The sequence below is a fragment of the Notolepis coatsorum genome (genome assembly GCF_963971535.1).
Source record: "Notolepis coatsorum genome assembly, chromosome: 16".
Lineage (NCBI taxonomy): Eukaryota > Metazoa > Chordata > Actinopteri > Aulopiformes > Paralepididae > Notolepis > Notolepis coatsorum.
Window position 1 is genome coordinate 69,730,332 of NC_140180.1, and position 19,825 is coordinate 69,750,156.

Consider the following 19,825-nt stretch of genomic DNA (forward strand, 5'->3'; position numbering starts at 1 on the left):
GGAATTTGGTGAATTATATTAATATGTACTGTTGGACTGTGGTGATTCCATGTACGAATAAATAAATGATGATGATAAAGTGGAATCTTAGCTCAAGGATACGATTGACTTGGTTTTATCTAAGGTCAAACTGCTCTCTTTGACACCAATTAAAGGGTTGCAGGTAGAGGTACAACCGACACAAATCTCGGCTTTCCAGTCATACTCAATTTGATTATTTTAATATTAAAATACACCATTTTAGAATAGCTGAAAATAACACATTAATACTGCATGCAAAAGAACGGTATCAAACCTCATGTTATGGTCTCTCCAGTGCGGAACACAAGGTGGTCCTCTCCCTGCTCTCCGCTTCCTCTTTGGCTGTTATCTACTTCCTGGTTCAACGGAGATGCTCCTGGGTGTCCAAGATCGCCCTGGCCCTCGGACTTTTGGGTGTCTACAGCTACCGGGCCGCGGTCAGCAACGTCATGTTCCCCTGGCATCATACTGGTTCAAATATGTCCAAGTAAGTTTTGAACATCTCTCCCAGTGTCATAAATACTTCTATGATTTTGGGAGGGGCCCCCAGTGTCCGATTGAATTGTTTGGTAATAAATTATCTCCGCAGGGGACATACACATGTTACAAACTAATATCCCATCCACTAGGCTTGGGCGGTATAATTTTTTTCATAGCGTCATACCTTGCTGACATCACACCCCGGTATACGGTATATGACGGTATGACGTTAATTTAATCAGCGGGGGGGGGGGAGCTAAGTTAACAATATACTCGTTATCACCATACATAAAGATTTTCCGGGAGTAAATACTTGATAATACTTATGTTTCAGTCGTTAAACTGGCTTTCTCCCCAATTCAGAAGAAATTTTCATTGGTTGCTTTTTGTTTACAAATGTATTTACTTTAATTATCCCCCCTATCTAAAGCAGTTCTTAACACCATATAGTTCAACTTATAATTTAAGACACACGGATCTTCCTTTTTTTAGTATACCTCAAACCATCAAAGCTATCGGTCGACTTGCCTTTAAATATAAAGCACCAGCTGATTGGAACAAACTGCCTAGTTCACTCAGATCTCTTACTTCTTACCGGTTATTCAAGATATCTTTGTTCACTCATCTACAGACTACTTGCACCTGTTATTGATTTACAGTGTTAGGGCTTACATGTCGTTTACAGATCAAATTATAATTTTGTATGTGTTTTATAAGGGAACATATATATATTGGTGATCCTCTTGGGAGGAATCAGTGTGGATTGTGGGGGTGAGCTTGGGAGAGCGTCTGTCAGTGTATAGTGCATTTGTTGTCCTGTTTTTTGTTTTGTTACGTATTGTATGTTTTGTATCCTATGTTAAGGACCCCCTCGAAAACGAGATAGCATATCTCAAGGGGTTTATCCTTCCAATAAATTTCAAATATCTTAGTCATAACCATAGTTGCAAGACGTTATAATGAAAGGTCTCGTTATCTTGCATTGTTTCTAAGCAAGCACACGTTAAATTCCTTAGCGACCCGTGTTACCAACAGACTGCACAGCGCGCACATTCGAGACACACAGATATAAAACGAGTCATACGGAACGTATAACAGAGGCTGAAATTAGACCAATGTGACTCACAAACTCACGACAGTACTCACAACTACACATACAGACGCACAAAATTTAATCTGCATCGATTAACTGATAATCAAAACCCAGCTTAAGCCGTTAAACCCCTGCCAATACGCACACACACAGTCTAACTGGAAAGGTTTACCAAACAACATACACTCCCGGCATTCATAACTCGAACAATTATATTATTATTAACGTCCCGCATTTGAAGAAAAGATATCCGGACCCTCATACGTTCATCTTCCATACGCTTAAGCATAACATAACTGACTTACCTAAACAACGTGTTCCCGGGTCCACATTCACGCACAAATCCGTACTCTCAAAACTTTAGAAAAGCATTTCGATACCCGAATCCACAATCATCCAATGTCTGGATTGGAAGTTGACCCATGGTCCATTCGACTTTAATAAACGGACGGCCACCGGTCCATAACCGCATTCTATAGAAGAATACGTCTTTATTTGTCGTGCAGATTAATACACATGCGAGATGGAAGACCGACAGGAACATGCGCGTGGCATCATCCTGCTCAGCTCTGCTCTGCTGAGCTATGACTGAGAGAGGGAAAGACGGACTGCCGTTCCCTCTGCTGGTGCGTGCTGTGCACTACAACCAACCAGCCGTCCCTGTTAAAACTCTGTGTCAGTGTAATATAAAGAAACGCATCTGTGATTTGGCGCACAGTCTGTGAAGTCACGGTATTGAAAATCATACCGACGGGATTTCGAAATACCCTGGTATACCGTCATACCGCCCAAGCCTACCATCCACCATTTTAAAGAACTGTAATGTCAACTTTAAAGAGATAGTCCATAGATGTACTGTATACTAGCCTAGCACAAGTAAATGGAAGCAGATACGGACCACTAGCCTAGCTTGAAAATGCAGGAGAGGTGTTATTTAGCCAACAGCTAGGCTAGCTGGTCCGTATCCGCGTCTATTAATTTGTGCTAAGCTAGGCTACCTTGCAGCCAGATACCTTTCTACTGAAGGCACAGGAAACTAGAGGAAATTGGTATCTATCTTCTTGTCTGACTCTGGAGACAAGAGTAAGCGCATTTCCCATAATGATTATGTGTTCCTTTAACCTCTTAATCCCAGCATCTTGGTATCTAGGGACATATATGGACCTCAGGGAATGTGTTATTAATTACCGTAATTCCTCTAATAGTAACCCCGGCTTGTATTTGTTTCAACTGTAGCGGGTACCAGGCTTGTATTAGGAGGAGGCCTGTATAAGAGGGAGACCTATATTTCAAATTTTCAAACGGATCATAATGAATAAATCAACATTTTGTGTCAGTTTGAACCCAGTAAAATGTACTGGGTTCATTTATTGAAACCAAGTACTGTATGAAATAGTAAACAGTGCAATTACAGGTGGTCACTGGTCATTTCAACGTTTTCAAAGTGAAATCAAGTAACTAGCTCAGTATGCAGCTCAGTATATTAGTAACCCGGCTTGTATTAGGAGGCCGGCTTATAATTGCTTAGCTCAAGAGCGCACCCGGCCATTAATAGAGGCTTGTATTTGAGACCCGGTTACTATTAGAGGAATTACGGTATTATAAAGTATTATAAATTATTATTATATATATATATTTTAATCTTTGACGGTGAATAACACCATGCTAACATTGACCAAACGTGAAAACTTGCCACTGATGATTTACATGTTTTTTTGTATACAGTACTGCATTTTTTTCATCCGGACACATGCAATTTGAAATATGAATATAGAATATCAGTAAATATATAAATATAAATTAGCCAAGTCATACATCTATGGAGCCAAATCTCCTCTTTCCAATGGCAGAGTTAAATCTGGATTTAGTACCACCAGGTGCCCGTTACAGGGCAGCAAAGACTGAATGAAATCTACTGTAAGTACAGTTACTTTTTTGTAATGAAAAAAGCTCCTCCATTTTTCCTAGACGTTCACAGAAAGGTAAAGAAACAAACCACGTTCTATTTTATGGCAATAACATTCAGTTTTTTTCAACCCGGGCCGTGAGACATAATCATGAAAAATAACGTTGAAAATGTTTTTCACGTCAGACGGCTCCAAGTTTGACAGGGGCTGGCGTGAGCTGGGTAGTGTAGTTTTATGAAAATCGAAAGCCCAGATAACGGCCTCTTCTCTCTGCTCTGGTCGGGGAGAAGGTAGAGACTCGAGAGGAGACGCTCAGGAGGAGAGAGGCTCACAGCCCTGACACACCAGTCGCGCGCGGGCGGGCGGGCGGGCGGGCGACCAGCGCTTCACTTTCGCTCCCATGTTAATGGGCGTAGCTGTGCCCACTGGCCGCAAGCTAAAGGTGTCAAGTTACCACAAATTGGACCATTATAGGTTACACTTATGAGTGACACAGCATTTCAGGGAAGTACAGAGAAGTTCTCCCTCTCCAGGAGAACAGGGTGTTTGCATCCCTAGTCGGGATGATTATGGACATGGCAATCTATATTCAGAAGAACTTTTGCCAATATCGATATATGTCATGGTACTGTATCTGCTTCCATATGGAAAATAACCTGTTAAATAATACAATGTTCATCATGTTGGACTGAATGGTAAGTATGAAACTAACTTAAAGAGGGTGCAGCACAACTCTAACTTATTCAACAGTTTCTTACCAGGTGCACGGGCCAGAAAGGCTCTTAGTTAGAGAAATAGTTAGAAGGCTAGTTATAGCTGAAACGCGTATATGTTGTCTCTGCCCGTACTAAATACACGTACCTAAAGGACAGTTCTGTGTGTGCTGTTTATTTCTGTAACTAAGTATCAAACTAAACCTGTAATTTTCAATTGGTATTGAGTATTTAAGTATTTCAGAAATCATTTGGAGAGAAAATGACCTAATATGTGACCCAGCACAGACCTTGTGTCCTTTTGAGCGATCTTCAATTCTTTTTTGAATATATGAAAGTACAGGTTATAGGCCTCAAGAGAAAATCGAGCCATTTCTCTTACAATGTATAATGACTACTCTACCCAGAAATCAATGTCAATCAATCAGACCCCCCCCCCCCCCCCGCCCCACACACACACACTTAACATTCTCTGAATGTTTGTTAGGGTTTTGTCATTCTGATGACTTGTGACCCCAGGCCATCAGGATGCTCAATGACTATGTAACATCAACCCATCCATCTACACTCATTGCACACACATCCACATGCACACACTCACTTTAAGGCTGCGGTTACACTATGGCCAGTTTTCGTTTAGTTTTCAGGGTCAGTTTAGCTTTTCAGAACGCAACGTAATGGCAGGCAAGTTAGACATCGTTTTTGCCTCCTGAGCACAGTGATGTACTATATATACATGTAGTACAATGCCAAAGCAGTAGGTGGCGATGTAGTTCAAACATGAAGGCCATTTTTAACCAATCAGAAAAGTTGAATGTGCCAATACACTTCCTGCTAAAAATCAACAATCCACCATCTTTAAATGCCTGGCGTGAGCCATTTAGCCAACGTAGCATTTATTTTTCAGCAAAGAAAGTGCAATAAAACAAACACTCACCTTTAGACCCGCATATCTGTCGGCTTTGGTGGTGTTCATATTTTTTATTTTGTAAGTGGAAGTTGGATGATGTGGATAATGCCATTCGATAAATATCAATATATTGCCCTAATGAAACACTTGGACAACTGATGACTTTATAACACGGATCTCCAATGAAGCGGCAGGGTGATCTTCAACCCCCTGCCTCCACACAGACCTGCCTGCAGGGTGATCGTCAACCCCTCTGCCTCCACACAGACCTGCCTGCAGGGCTTCAACAGTGCGATAGCAGCCTGCCGACGAGTTCCGCAGCCCTGAGTTCTGCGTTAGTTTGAGTATGCAGCGCGGCGCGGTCCTCCTGTCTAGTATGCCTGACCTTCACCTTCCCAACAGAAGAAACTGCCCCCGCCCAACCTCTCCTCTTCTCCTTGACAGTCTCTCCCACCGCTTCCCTAATTAGACGCTCAAACCCTCACCCCCTCTATCCTCGCACAGCTGACTCTCGGACCAAGCTGGGGAAACCTGGCTTGTTTTGACAGAATGTCTGACTGACGAGGTTGATGAGACCAGTGTCCCTGCCATGTACGGCAGCCTAGCCCACCTGGTGTTGTTTTGTGACGTACAGTATGAATGTTATTTTAGATTTCCTCTGTACTGTGGAATCTGGGTCAAACTTTAAATAAATTCAGCCCACGCTTTTATGTCGGGCCTCACAGCACTAAACACACAGTCTGCTTTGTGGTATTTCATTGTGGAGTTAGTTGACACGTTGGTTCACTTAATGCTCAAATAGAAGCAGAATTGCTTGTCGACAAATTGAAAACTACACAAACTGTCGTTATGTCCCCGTTGGGTATTTGCAAAGTAATTAGCAAGGATGTTGAATATGCATTAAATGTTAAATAATGTGGGGTATTGCCAGCAGGGTTAATTTCTTTTAATTTGTGTTTTGAAGATACTAAGTGATGTCAGCTATTTCTATCCCTCCAGAATTATCTTTGTCCCCTTCTGTTAAAGACTCGGTACAATGAAAAGCCTGTTTTCAATCTCATTACATTGAAATGTAATAAAAAATATAACAAATTATGACTAAAGCCCTTTGATAAACAAAATCAAGCCATTTCAGTTACCCAATCTGCGTACTTTGAAATATCACATAATGCACGTGGTTATAGTTATAAAAAAGTTGAAATCCAAGGCAGCTCTACAAGTTTTAAAATGCCTTTATTTTATGGCTCACATTATATAGAGAATTTAAAATAAACCGACATGTTTCGGCCTACACAGGGCCTTCATCAGGGTGTTGATAACTACGACCAAACAAAACTGTGACTACTGGTAATAAAGAAAAAAGAAAAAACATACCGGTAACTCTGGGAGAGACTAATTATAATGAGGGACAGCTGGTGTTAAATGAATGGAGGCACAGCATATACGTACTTAACATGACATAGCCAGAAAAGGGTCAGTAAAGATACAATCTACTTAGTGGTAGGCTATGTCAAGAAATATGTCACTGTGGAAGGAATAAACAATAATACTAAATATATATAAAATAAAAAATGAATACATTATATATGTATATACACACTCAAAGTATTGAATCAACATAAGGAAATTAGTCAAATCAAACATAGAATAGAAAAAAACATTAGAGAAAATATCAAAAATAACAATGTAAGAGCAATGAATAGCCGATAGCTGTAAACAAAACAGAGGCACTTTGGTGAGCATCTTGAAGATGTTTAGCCATTGTATAATCCATATTGTTTGTTTTGATAGCATATTTATGATCAGCCAGTCGATCAAGTAGGCGGCGTTGCGGCGGCTAGGTGGTGTAGTGGGCAAGGCACTCTCCACCAACGCAGGAGACGCTGGGTTCGAGCCCAGCTCTCGGCGTTGCTACCAGCTTGGCTGGTCGCTCGTACTAACACAATTGGCAGTGTTAGGGGTGAGAAAGCTGGTGGGTAGGTCCTGGTCGTTGTAAACAGCGACTCCTACAGTTCGGTCGGGGCGCCTGCACAGCGAGGGAAGGATCTGGAGGGAGGTAGTGTGACCTTCCACACGTTACACTCTCCCAGTGAGAGTCTGCGCTGCCAGGCTGGCTGCCGGCTGGCTGCACATGTGTCGGAGGAAAGCATGTGATAGTCTTCGGCCTCCCGGACCAACAGTAGGGGGGGGGGGGGGGGGGGGGGGTGTGCAACAACCAGGAAGGGGGTTGGGAATTGGCATAACGACTAACAGTGGGATGGGAGAAAAATCGGAAAAAAGGAGGGGGAAAAGATATTTTTAAAAAGTAGGCGGCGTTTCGTACGACCAACATAAAAAGAGTCACATTTAAAACAGGACAATATATAAATAACGTGTAGTTTGACAATTAATTAAGCTGTTGTATGTATATGTCTGTTTGGTAACTGGGTGGGTAAACGCACGTGGTTACTCTGATTGTTTATTTAATTTAATTACTTCATTTAAAATAGTGACCGCCTACTTAATGAAAATGTCCATGTAAATATGCCAGATTATAATTTATACTGTAATTTCCTTCTGTCATCTCTTTGCAGGTTGATGTTAACAGAGCAGACAACTGTACACAAAGTTCATAATCACAAAAACGTACAACAGGGCGGCTGATTGGCGCAGTGGGTAAGGCGCTCGCCTCTAACGCAGGAGACGCTGGGTTCGAGCCCAGCTCTCGGCGTTGCTACCGGCTGGCTGGTCGTTCATACTAACACAATTGGCAGTGTTAGAGGGTGGGAAAGCCGGTGGGTGGGGATTTGACGTTGTGGACAGCGACTCCTACATGTCGGTTTGGTGACGCCGGTGCGACGGAAGCAGGAAGTGACGGGGGCAGCGTGAGCCTCCCACGCGTTACTCCTCGCCACTGAGAGTTCGAGCTTCTGCGGTGAAAAGATGCGGCAGGCTGCCTCCTCGTGTACCGGAGGGGACACGTGATGCAAGGCTTCTGTCCTCACTACAACCGACCTGTGGGAGGCATAGTCTAGCAACGTTCAAGACAGGGGAAGGAAGAATTGGATACACGAAATTGGGATGGGAGAAAAATAGGAAAATGGGGAGAAAAAGTGGATAAAAAAAAACGGACAACAGTACATGTACAAGTTGCTGAACTACACAAACTTCACAACCATAAAAAACTGAAAATAAATACTGTAGATGAAACAGATAATTACAACACAATATGTGCAATAGACAAACCGGGAAATAGGAAGACTACGTTTAAAGTCAAGTCAAGTCAAGAGTTTTAATTGTCACGGCATACAAGTATACAATGAAATGCGGGTGGTCTTGCCTGCAACGATGTGCAATACAGTGTTACAACATATAATAGAATCCAATAAAAAACAACATTGTGCAATAAACAGGTAACAGGTAACATGGTGTGACATCTCGGTATCTGTACATAGTTATTTACAGAGCATATAGGACATGCTAGGTAGCTTTGGTAGTGCAATACACTGTTCCTGTTATTCTAATTTAAGTGGCCTTTCCTTTTGGCCATAAGTGTGCGGCATGAGTGTGTGCCCGCTCATGTTAAAGTGTTAAGTGGCTGCTAGTGTGTGAGCGTGCACAGCGTGCGTGTCGTGTGTGTGTTCATGTGTGCTTGTGTGTGGATAGTTCAGTGTTCTGTGGCACTCAATGTTCATTGTTCAGGGCTCTGATGGCATGGGGGAAGAAGCTGAGCCTAAGCCGCTCTGTCCTAGTAGCTGGGGTTCGCAGGCGTCTGCCTGACCTCAGCAGCTGGAACAGGCTGTTATTGGGGTGGTGAGGGTCTTTCATTATCCTGCAGGCTCTGCTTTAGGTGCTTTAGGTACCAAGTGTTAAAGTGACCAGTTACTTCTAGCTGAGAGGATACAGTGCTTAACAGTCAAGCATCTATAGTGTCTAGTGAACAGAGGGCCACTCCCCCTCAGCCTACTGAGAATTTACCATCGATAGACCACTGCACTTCCGTGTTACATTGAGAGAGAGCGGGGGGGGGGGGGGGGGGGGGATTAATGAATGTGGATGAGAGCCTTGACATTAAGTGGTTGTTAAGCTATTAAGCTACATTAAGCTACGGCTGTGGGGGTGCTGGAGGCATGATCCAATACACTTTTATATGTCTGATTCTCCTGAACACGATCAGAACTTTCTTGGCAGAGCTATAGTCACTTTTTCGCACCTACTCCCCGAACTCTGCATGCACAGATTGCCCACGGAGTCTCTGGATTGTCCGTGTTCAGGAGACTCGGGCGTATAAAAGTCTATTGGATCATGTCTCCTCTTGTTTTGAATGGATGAGCAAATAGTCTCGTCTATTGATAGACTATAAGCCTTGTCCCATTTGATTACTTTTGTGGAGTGCTCTGTCAGCCATTAAAACAATACAATCCTAATTGTTCAAAATCCACATATCGATGGCTGAAATGCAAAACCTCCAATTTGAACATTTAACTTTTTTGAGGATACCCAATACAATACACTGCTTTTGGCTTTTGGAAAATATCTTGCAGACAGACTGAATAGGTGCAGATAGGAGGTTTCTCATCATCCAAAGTGAAATCCAAATTTTGCAGATGGGAGGTTTTGCGTTTCAGCGATATGTAAATTTACATTCAGTAATTTAGCTGACATTTTCATCAAGTCAGCAGGAGGGGTACATCTCTGGCAGCAAAGGGCAAGTGGTATTGTTCATCAATCATTGTTGAAGTTGAGTGCTACACTCTTGAGTGCATAGCAGTGTAGACATAATAGCATAGTAGGTAATAGTATAGGAATAGTAACATAGTAGGTAGTAGTATAGGCATAGTAGCAAAGTAGATAATAGTATAGACATGGTATATATATTCATCTTTTTTTTTGATCCACTTTTTCTCCCATTTTTCTATATTTTCTCCCATCCCAATTTCGTATCATCCAATTCAACCCTCCCCTGTCACGAACGCTGTTTCTTGCCTCCCACAAGCCGGCTGCAATGTGGACTAAGTCATACATAGCACAAGTCCCCTCCGGTACTTGAGGTAACAGCAGTCGCATCTTTTCACCTGCGCAGCTCGATCTCTCAGTGTCGAGGAGTAACGCGTGGGAGGCTCACGCTGCCCCCGACACTTCCTGATTCTACTGCGCAGGCGCACCAACCGACTTGTAGGAGTCGCTTGTTCACAACGTTCGATCCCCACCCTTCAGTTTTCCCTCCCCGTAATACGGCCAATGTGTATTACTGCGGACGACCAGCCAAACTGAAAAACAATGTGGAGAGCTGGATTCGAACACGCGAATCCTAGCGTCTCCACACTGGTGGCGAGTGCCTTAGACCACTACACCACCTAGCCGCCCTGTATATATATTCATCTTTATGTTGATAGGGGAAGATTCGGCGGGTTTCAGCGGGTTTCAGCTGTCCTGACTGATGGGAAGTTAATTTCACCACAGTGAACCAATGTATTGTATTGATAATTTTATGTGAACTTTAAGAACATTGGCTTTTAGTGTGACTGCTCACCCAACCTTGTTTATTATGTAAATAAAGTACTTCTCGACCACAAGAAAAAGGCACATATTGTACGTTATGTTATAGCCATAAGTAATATATTGACGCATTTACGAAGATGCACAAGTACATATATTAGAATACTTGGGGCCGGCAGTGGCGGTGGTAGGTAGAGCAGTCGTCTGGTAATCAGGAGGTTCCCGGTTCGATTCCCACTCCTGATCGCAGTTATTCGTTTTGGACTTTTGCAGACATAAAACGTAATATATTACTTATACAATATGTACACAATATTACTTATTGGGCTCCACGGTGGCGCACCACGTTACTGCGCTCGCAGTATAATCGCAGCGTCCGGGGTTCGAATCCGACTCGGGACCTATGCTGCATGTCCTCCCCATCTTCACCCAACTTTCCTCTCTGCCTGTCCTATCTGATAAAAAGCTGTAAAAATGCAATTTTTATTTTTATTTTTTTTATTACTTATGGCTATAACAATATGTTAGATTGAGGATGGAATTCAGTGTCTGTCTGGTCATCGATCGTTATCAGCCGTTATCATTTATATCAAAAGGATAGTTAATTTACAATAAACAGAGGTCTAATACAGAATGAAAGGAGGAAAAACAAAGTATTTAAAGGTCTAAGAAAAGCTAAGAATGTATCTATCTGTCTCATTCTCTCTTTCTTCGTTGGTCAGTTTATCTTTCTCTAGCTCGCTCTCTCCTGGCCCCCTCCCTCCGTCCCTCCCTAGGCAACCCGCCCCACTATCTAGCCGTTACTAAACTTTCCCCTAACATCACGGTTCTAGCCTTGAGTAGGAGATACGTCTTAGCCAGGCCTCATCTGTTCCAACAAACAGATTCCAGCTAACTTTAAACTAAACACTTGTCAAGGCCATGAATAAAGGTATTTAATATACGTACTTATCCTGTTATAATCATAACGAAAACCAGCCATATCTTTCAACCACATACATTATTTACCTTTTTTCTTGTGGTCGATTAGTACTTTATTTTACGTTTTGTGTTGCTGTTTTATAGCTTTGATTCTTTTAATCCCTTAAGCCCGATTGGCCCGGTACTGTGCCGAGATTGATTTCACGTCATAAATAGATCAACTCAGTCAATACAGTATTACATTTATTTTTGTAGCCAAGCGTAAAGACCCTAACCCTATCAAAACAGCAGTCAAAAAAGTGTATATTTTCAGCACTACATTTGTTTACCAATGATTTTAAGTGTTATTAGCGAAATATGAGCTTATAAAAATCTCTGTGCATTGCATCGGAAACTGGATGATTTAAATGTGAGGAAATGACGCCACCATGATATCGTTGTAGTCCTAAGAAAGAGGAGACCCAGGGCTTACATAAAACTACACTACCCAGCTCACACCAGCCGCTGTCAAAGCTGCAGCCGGCTGACGTGAAAAATATATATTTCCGCGATTATATCTCATGGGTCGAACAAACCTGAATGTTATTGCCATAAAATACAATGTATATTGTTTCTTTACCTTTCTGTGAACATCTAGGAAAAAAAACTCCATTGGAAAGAGGAGATTTAGCCCGATCCATAGATGTATGACTTGGCCATAATAAGGTCATTTATAGGCCTGATATTCTATATTCATATTTCAAATGACATTTGTCCGGATGGTAAAATTCAGTACTATATCTACAAAATCCCCTGTAATCATCTGCCCTTTATTAATTTGCTTTATCTCAAGAAGGTGCTGAATGAATCTGTCATGTACGAAGGTCTAAGGACCACACAGAATAACAACTGGAGCTGGCTGCACATGAGCAAAAGCAGCCTCTCTCAGTAAATGCTTTCAAAACAATGTCCCAGGTAGGTAAAAAAGACACAACACAAGACGTTTTCCAAATAGTAAATTATGTATTGAATGGAGGTAGGAATTTAAACCTCCTCCATGGTGCACAGGGGAAAAGGTAGGGGAGGACAAACAAGATATACATATAATAGAAACAAACACTTAATAACTAATACAACCACGTGCCCATCATAGGACACCACAGCTAGAAGGATTAATCCACACTCATGTGATAAATGGCACCAAGCCACACAGTATTGCTTCACGCAACAGCTAGGCGAGAAGGGCAAACCTCCCTCACTCCACTCTGGAACGTGGCAGTGAACTAGTGAGGCCCCCCCGTGTGTGTGTCATCTTCCAGGTTATATCCACTCATCCACTTGACTGCCCACAGGTGCAATCAAGCAGGTGCAATCAGCTCAATCAGGGGGATGAGTGGTATCTGGGAAGGGAGAAAGAGAAACAGGATTAGAAGATGACACATCACACAGGTAAAAATAACATAACACATACTAATTATACTAACCTGATGTTCACATGGTCTTCCAAATACAGTAATAATGATAATGACCAACCCACGTACGTCACACCTCCCCCCATAAGAGCGAACCCGCAGGGTTAGCAAAACATTATCACTTATTATTAACCAACATCAGATTAGCACCAACAGAACAGAAATAAATAAACAACACCCTCCCAATACCACATGCATCAGCCGTCAGAACGGGGCCGGTGCATCCCTCCTACCGAGGCCATAACGGGAACAAGACAGGCACCGTCATTACGTTCACCCTCCTGTAGTACAAAAAGAACGGAGAGACACATTAGCCATGGGAGTCAGAAGGCAAGGAGAGTCCCAGGGACCATGGCCAGGTGAAGCTAGCCCCCTTTTTCTTTTGTCAGGGCACATAGCCACTCTCCCCACGACCTCCCTCATCGCCACCGGACACCGACACGCGAACCGCTTACCGGGCTGCGCACTCCCAACATCAGCACTATGCGTCCTGCAAGGCACAATAGAACACAACCCAGCATGTGAACCAACAACCCTGTCACATCCCAACTCCGACGAGACGCGGGCAGAACCTTTCACTAGCCTATTCACATGACACCAGCGTGTCCTCCTCCGCCGCCCGGGCGTATGCAACATATACTTAGTGGCAGACACCTTTCCTTTTACCACATAAGGTCCTGAGAACCGGGCAGTGAGCACAGTACTAGGCGTGGGCAGCACCATAAACACCTCATCCCCCGCCTCAAAATGCTGCGCCACCGCCAATTTGCAAAACTCACCACAGACAGTCACCCAACGCTAGACCTTGGTCTCGCTTCCGCTCCTGTGCCCTAGGGACAGCACAAATAGAAGGGACATTGGGGTGATTATCAATCAATGCATCACACAATGAGTTAATAAATGGAGCGTCTCCAACCTCCAACACAGGGACGACCTTACCCCCAGCGATATCATTCCCCATGACGAAATCCACGCCCCTCACGGGAAAACATGGGCGAACCGCGACCGGAAAGCAACCTGTGATCAGTCCAGACTGTACATGCACCTTATGCAACGGCACGCGCACACACCCCATGTCAATACCTCTCACCAATTCACTCGACTGACAGGAGTCCACATCCAATGGTAATAGTATTCTCACCTGTTGGTAGTCCCCAACTTCACCCATCAGGGACACATAACCATCAAACAAAAAGGGTTCAAAAGAGCTATGCTGGTCAGGACATGACACCGTACCAATCAACCCCACCCCTTTTGGTTCCTGGTCTGACTCCCTGGTCTCCTGTCGATCCCTTAGCGCATGACAGTCCTTCACAAAATGCCCTTCTTTCTTACAATAATGACACACCTTTTCAGACGGCGGTGAGCGTGGTCGGAATGCTCGCTCGTCACCCAAGGCATTTCGAGACGGCGGTGAGCGAGGTCTGCATGCTCGCCCGTCACCTCCCCGATACGGCGTCTCAGAAGGAGAAAACGCACCCCCTCCTACATACACATCATTTCGTACAGCAATATTTTTGTGTATCAATGCGAACTCGTCTGCCAAAACTGCAGCTTCCTGGAGGGTAGAAACCTTTCGCTCCTCTAAGTACACTATAACGCGTTCGGGCACGCATTTTTTAAATTGCTCAATGAGGACTAACTCGCTCAATGCTTCGACACCATCCACATTACATGCTTCACACCAACGAGTAAACATAGTCCGTTGTTCATGGGAAAATGCCACATGTGTTTGAGAGGGAGCTTTACTTAGTGCCCTAAATCGTTGCCTATACGCTTCCGGCACCAGTTCATATACGCGCAAGACAGCACTCTTCACTTTCTCATATACCACGCTGTCCTCATTCGATAATGACTGGCATGCCTCCTGAGCCCTACCCGTGAGTCTATATCGCAATAATAGTGCCCACTGGTCCTTTGGCCACTGCAAAGCCCACGCTATTTGCTCAAAAGTAGAAAAATATGATTCCACCTCAGACTCCCGAAAAGGGGGAACCACAGAAATATGCTGCCCAATATTAAAAGTGCCCTGGTAACCTTCAGATGAGGAAGAGGAAGAGCCACCACTCTCCAACTCCATCTTCCTTATCGTCACCTGGAGCACTCTGTCCTTCTCCTCCTTTTCCCTCAGCATGTCTCTCTCTTCCCTTCTCTCTTCCTTCCTCTCCTCCCTGTCTCTCTCTTCCTTCCTCTCCTCCCTGTCTCGGATAGCTGCTCTCTCCTCCATCTGGAGACGGGCCAAACGTGCACGCGATTTAAGAGTGGGAGAAGAAACAGAGGCACGTGTTGAGTGTACAGAGCTATCACTGTCATTCTCCTCCCCCTTGGTAATGCCACCTCTCCGTTTCCGCACCGCACCTGCGTTTTGATCTAAACCACCAGTGGCCTCACCAGTCTTATCAGCCCCCTCGTTGCGCGCGGCGTTCACCGAGCCATCCTCCTGGGCTATGGGCAAACTAAATATATTTTTGTCCACCAACCCAGCCAGAACGATTGCTTTTAACTCCTCTTTACTTTTCGAACTCTGGACAGTAATGCCATAATGTTTGGCGACACTACACAAATCTATCTTTGTGCAGACATCAATTTGATCCCTCGTAGGATCCGCCAAAAAAAAATCCAAAGTAAAAGCCGTCCCAGCCATAGCCCTTGCAGAATATGACTATGCCACAAATAACCTACGTATAATTACCCTGTGCTCTCGAAACCACGAATATATAGTACAATAATAATAAACGAATCACAGGTACCAAGAAATAGCCCCTCACCTACTCCACAATATCCGTGCGTAACACATTTAATCATCACATTCCGCAGTATACAATTCAACCAATCTGATTTAATGCCCACATCTACCATTCATGAAAACAATAAACGTTGGTCTAACCATCTAACTAGGATCACCTACGTCACTCTAGCATACACCCAGCTAAACTACTCCCCTGGCGGGATGAGGTCTACACATATCTTCAGTCGCTTACCGATTTCATTGCGCGCTCCACCGGAATTACGACGCGTGCCCCCCACCCGCTAACCAAGTAGGCGATCCCCCTGTTACCTATGTGGCAGAAAAAACAGATTAGTTCAAGAGCATCACATACAACAACGGTTTACATCAATCAAACTGTGTAGCACGGACAATGGAAACACACTACTTACCAATGAGAAAACGCTATCTTATTTTACCTGACATGCTCCAATTGACAAGTCACCACGTTACATAACCAACAAGGAACCATACAATTGCGCAAACTAACAAGCCCCCATGTCATGTACGAAGGTCTAAGGACCACACAGAATAACAACTGGAGCTGGCTGCACATGAGCAAAAGCAGCCTCTCTCAGTAAATGCTTTCAAAACAATGTCCCAGGTAGGTAAAAAAGACACAACACAAGACGTTTTCCAAATAGTAAATTATGTATTGAATGGAGGTAGGAATTTAAACCTCCTCCATGGTGCACAGGGGAAAAGGTAGGGGAGGACAAACAAGATATACATATAATACAAACAAACACTTAATAACTAATACAACCACATGCCCATCATAGGACACCACAGCTAGAAGGATTAATCCACACTCATGTGATAAATGGCACCAAGCCACACAGTATTGCTTCACGCAACAGCTAGGCGAGAAGGGCAAACCTCCCTCACTCCACTCTGGAACGTGGCAGTGAACTAGTGAGGCCCCCCCGTGTGTGTGTCATCTTCCAGGTTATATCCACTCATCCACTTGACTGCCCACAGGTGCAATCAAGCAGGTGCAATCAGCTCAATCAGGGGGATGAGTGGTATCTGGGAAGGGAGAAAGAGAAACAGGATTAGAAGATGACACATCACACAGGTAAAAATAACATAACGCATACTAATTATACTAACCTGATGTTCACATGGTCTTCCAAATACAGTAATAATGATAATGACCAACCCACGTACGTCACAGAATCTTTCACGTCTGGTCAATGTTAGCATGGTGTTATTCACTGTCAAAGATGAAAAAAAACATAATAATAATCATTTATATTCTCCTTTGGTTCATTACAATTTACTCAAGCATAGTAACAGACACAATATTTCTGACACTGGGAATACATTCCCTGGGGTCCATAGATGTCCCTAAATACCAAGAACATACAAATGGACCTTGTAGAAGTGGAGCAATCTTCCATTTACTTGGGTATGTACTTTTAGGAAAATTTTCTGAAAATAAATTATGGCTAGGGCTTAAGAGGTTAATAGTGCCACCATTACTCTAGCCCATACAGCCCAAAACAAAAGGGGACATAGGCATTGTCTTTCTGAATCTTAAACCAGTCATGTATGTGTATACCACTTTTTACAGATTGCTAAACAAGCATCTACAATTTTAGGTTTGTGTTCATCTTTAGAGCAGAGTAACTACGACTACAACAAACATTCTGGTGAAAATGTAATGTGTAATTCATAAATCATGACATTCTGATTTCAACTGGCCATCGGTCGCAATTGGTATGTTGTTTGGTGTGTTGTTTGGCAACCCTGCTCTTTACGGCTTGCTGGAATGGTGGGTGGTGACTTCAAAATGAGCACTTTGTGCTTGAATAGAGATGCTGTTTGGATGAAAGGAGAAGGAACAGCTTTTGGCAGACAGATACATTTTCCCATTGACCTGTTGATTCATTTTAGAGCCTCTCCAATCACTTCTACTGAGTAAACTACATACATTTGAGGTGCTTTGCTTTTTTAAGATTTGACAACATCATGATGTGTCAAGTTGATGCAGCAATTGGCCACTTTGATGATGCTACTTACAACTTAAAAACAGAAATTCTGAATCTATCTTGGTTGTTTTATTTAGTGGTTATTAAATAACAACAGTTATTTTACCTGAGTATCATGCAGTAGGTTTGAAGGGCAACTTTCATGCATACGTACCTGCCTTGTTCTCTGTTCACCTTTATTATGATTGCTTTCATGTGATGTTATAATGCGTGACAGATAGGGGTGTAACAATGCATCGATGCATCCTAAGGTCGCATCGAATCGAATCGTGGTCAAATTAATATTTAATTGTTGCCTGAAGAATCGTAATCGAATCTTGAATCGTAGGGTCAAATATTTACACCCCTATTATTGACCTATAGTCCATTCATGCTGAGTGAATCAGTTCCCCCAGCCACATTTGTGTATTAAAATGTTTTTGGGGAATTAACTGATCGAAAATGTATCGCATCACATTGCATCGAATCGTGGTCAAATTAAGAGATTTCATGATGCATTGAATCGTTGCCTAGTGACAGACCTACAGTATTGGACATGCTACGGATTGTTCTCATGTGATGTCATAATGCGTGACAGTCCTGTTGGACTGGACATACTACCGATTGTTCTCATGTGATGTCATAATGTGTGACAGTCTTATTGGACGACATGCTACAGATTGTTCTCATGTGATGTCATAATGCATGACAGTCCTATTAGACATACTACGGATTGTTCTCATGTGATGTCCTAATGCGTGACACTCCTATTGGATGACATGCTATGGATTGTTTTCATAGTCACTTTTTCCCCAAATCAAGTTAGAACAAATTCAAAGTGATATATATTAATACATTTTTATAGAATCCTCTATTATAACCTCCCTACCCCCCCCCCCCACCCCGCCCCCTCCCCACACACAATCACAATCCAGATCCCAAAACAATCATTGCCATCGGCTCTAAGCACTTCACAAAATCTGAATGCACGTATATTTACAGTCTAATGGAACACATACATTTCTTGGATTAGCGTCACAATTTACTCACTTCATGTTGGAGGGGAATAATGAGCTTTCTCCCCCTGCAAGGAGGGATGCAAAACGGCACTGGTAATGGCTGTATTATTATCACAATGGAAACAATGGACCGCGAAAGACATAACGCATTTATGACTAACGTTATATGTTTTCCTGAATCACAGCCTGTTACTTCTAGTGATTCAAGTCTTTCTTTTTTAAACTAATCATCATCATGAACTTTGCACTGTACTCTACTTCTCTCACTCCCGACTGCCAATTTGCACTGTTGCATCTTTAGTGTAATGGAAAGGGGGTGGAGGAGGACAGACTGTTGACTTTAAACAGTTTTAATGAGATACTAGAATTGTTGTCATCCTCTGTAAGACACAAACGCACTTACACACACGCACACCCTGGTCCCAGATGTCTTTCCAGTCATATGGGAAGGAAAAACAAACAGAAAAAATAATATATATATATATATATATATATATATATATATATATATATATATATATATATATATATATATATATATATATATATATATATATATATATATATATAGGTTTTCTTTTATCTTCTTTCTCACTGATCAGACTTTAAACTATTTTAAAAAATGTGTGAGGAGAATGTATGCAGGAAATGAGACACAATTGTGTGTGTGTGTATATATATGTACGTGTGTGTGTGTGTGTGTGTATATATGTACGTGTGTGTGTGTGTATCAAGTTCAAGTTCAAGTTCTTTAATAGTTGTCATACAGAAGTACAGAATACTTTCATACAAAATGCTTCTTACTGTTACGCTCCAGAGACTGTGCTAGACAAGATAGTATCAAATAACATAATAACATAATATAGCATGAATTTAGAAGAAGAAAATGAGGTCACAGTGTTCGGTATAGACATATGTACAATGTTCTGAGTTACCATATAATATACAATACACAATACTATGCAGTGTACTAATGTACAGTACTATCTAGTGCAGAGCAGAAATGGGATGAGGTACAATTTTAGGTACAATTTACAGTAAGGTGTACGAGTTGTAGTGCAATCCTTCATCCATAAATATAAAGTGTGGGGA

At 42.6% G+C, this 19,825-nt stretch overlaps 1 protein-coding gene across 1 annotated transcript in view; it reads left to right on the top strand.

The window, feature by feature from the left end:
* Positions 1-19,825, top strand: part of pigg (phosphatidylinositol glycan anchor biosynthesis class G (EMM blood group)) — a 192,706-nt gene that overhangs the window by 127,534 nt on the left and 45,347 nt on the right. Inside the window, exon 10 of the mRNA XM_084331758.1 lies at positions 317-508. Coding sequence (XP_084187884.1) covers positions 317-508 — 192 coding nt within the window. The remainder of the gene's footprint in view (positions 1-316; positions 509-19,825) is intronic.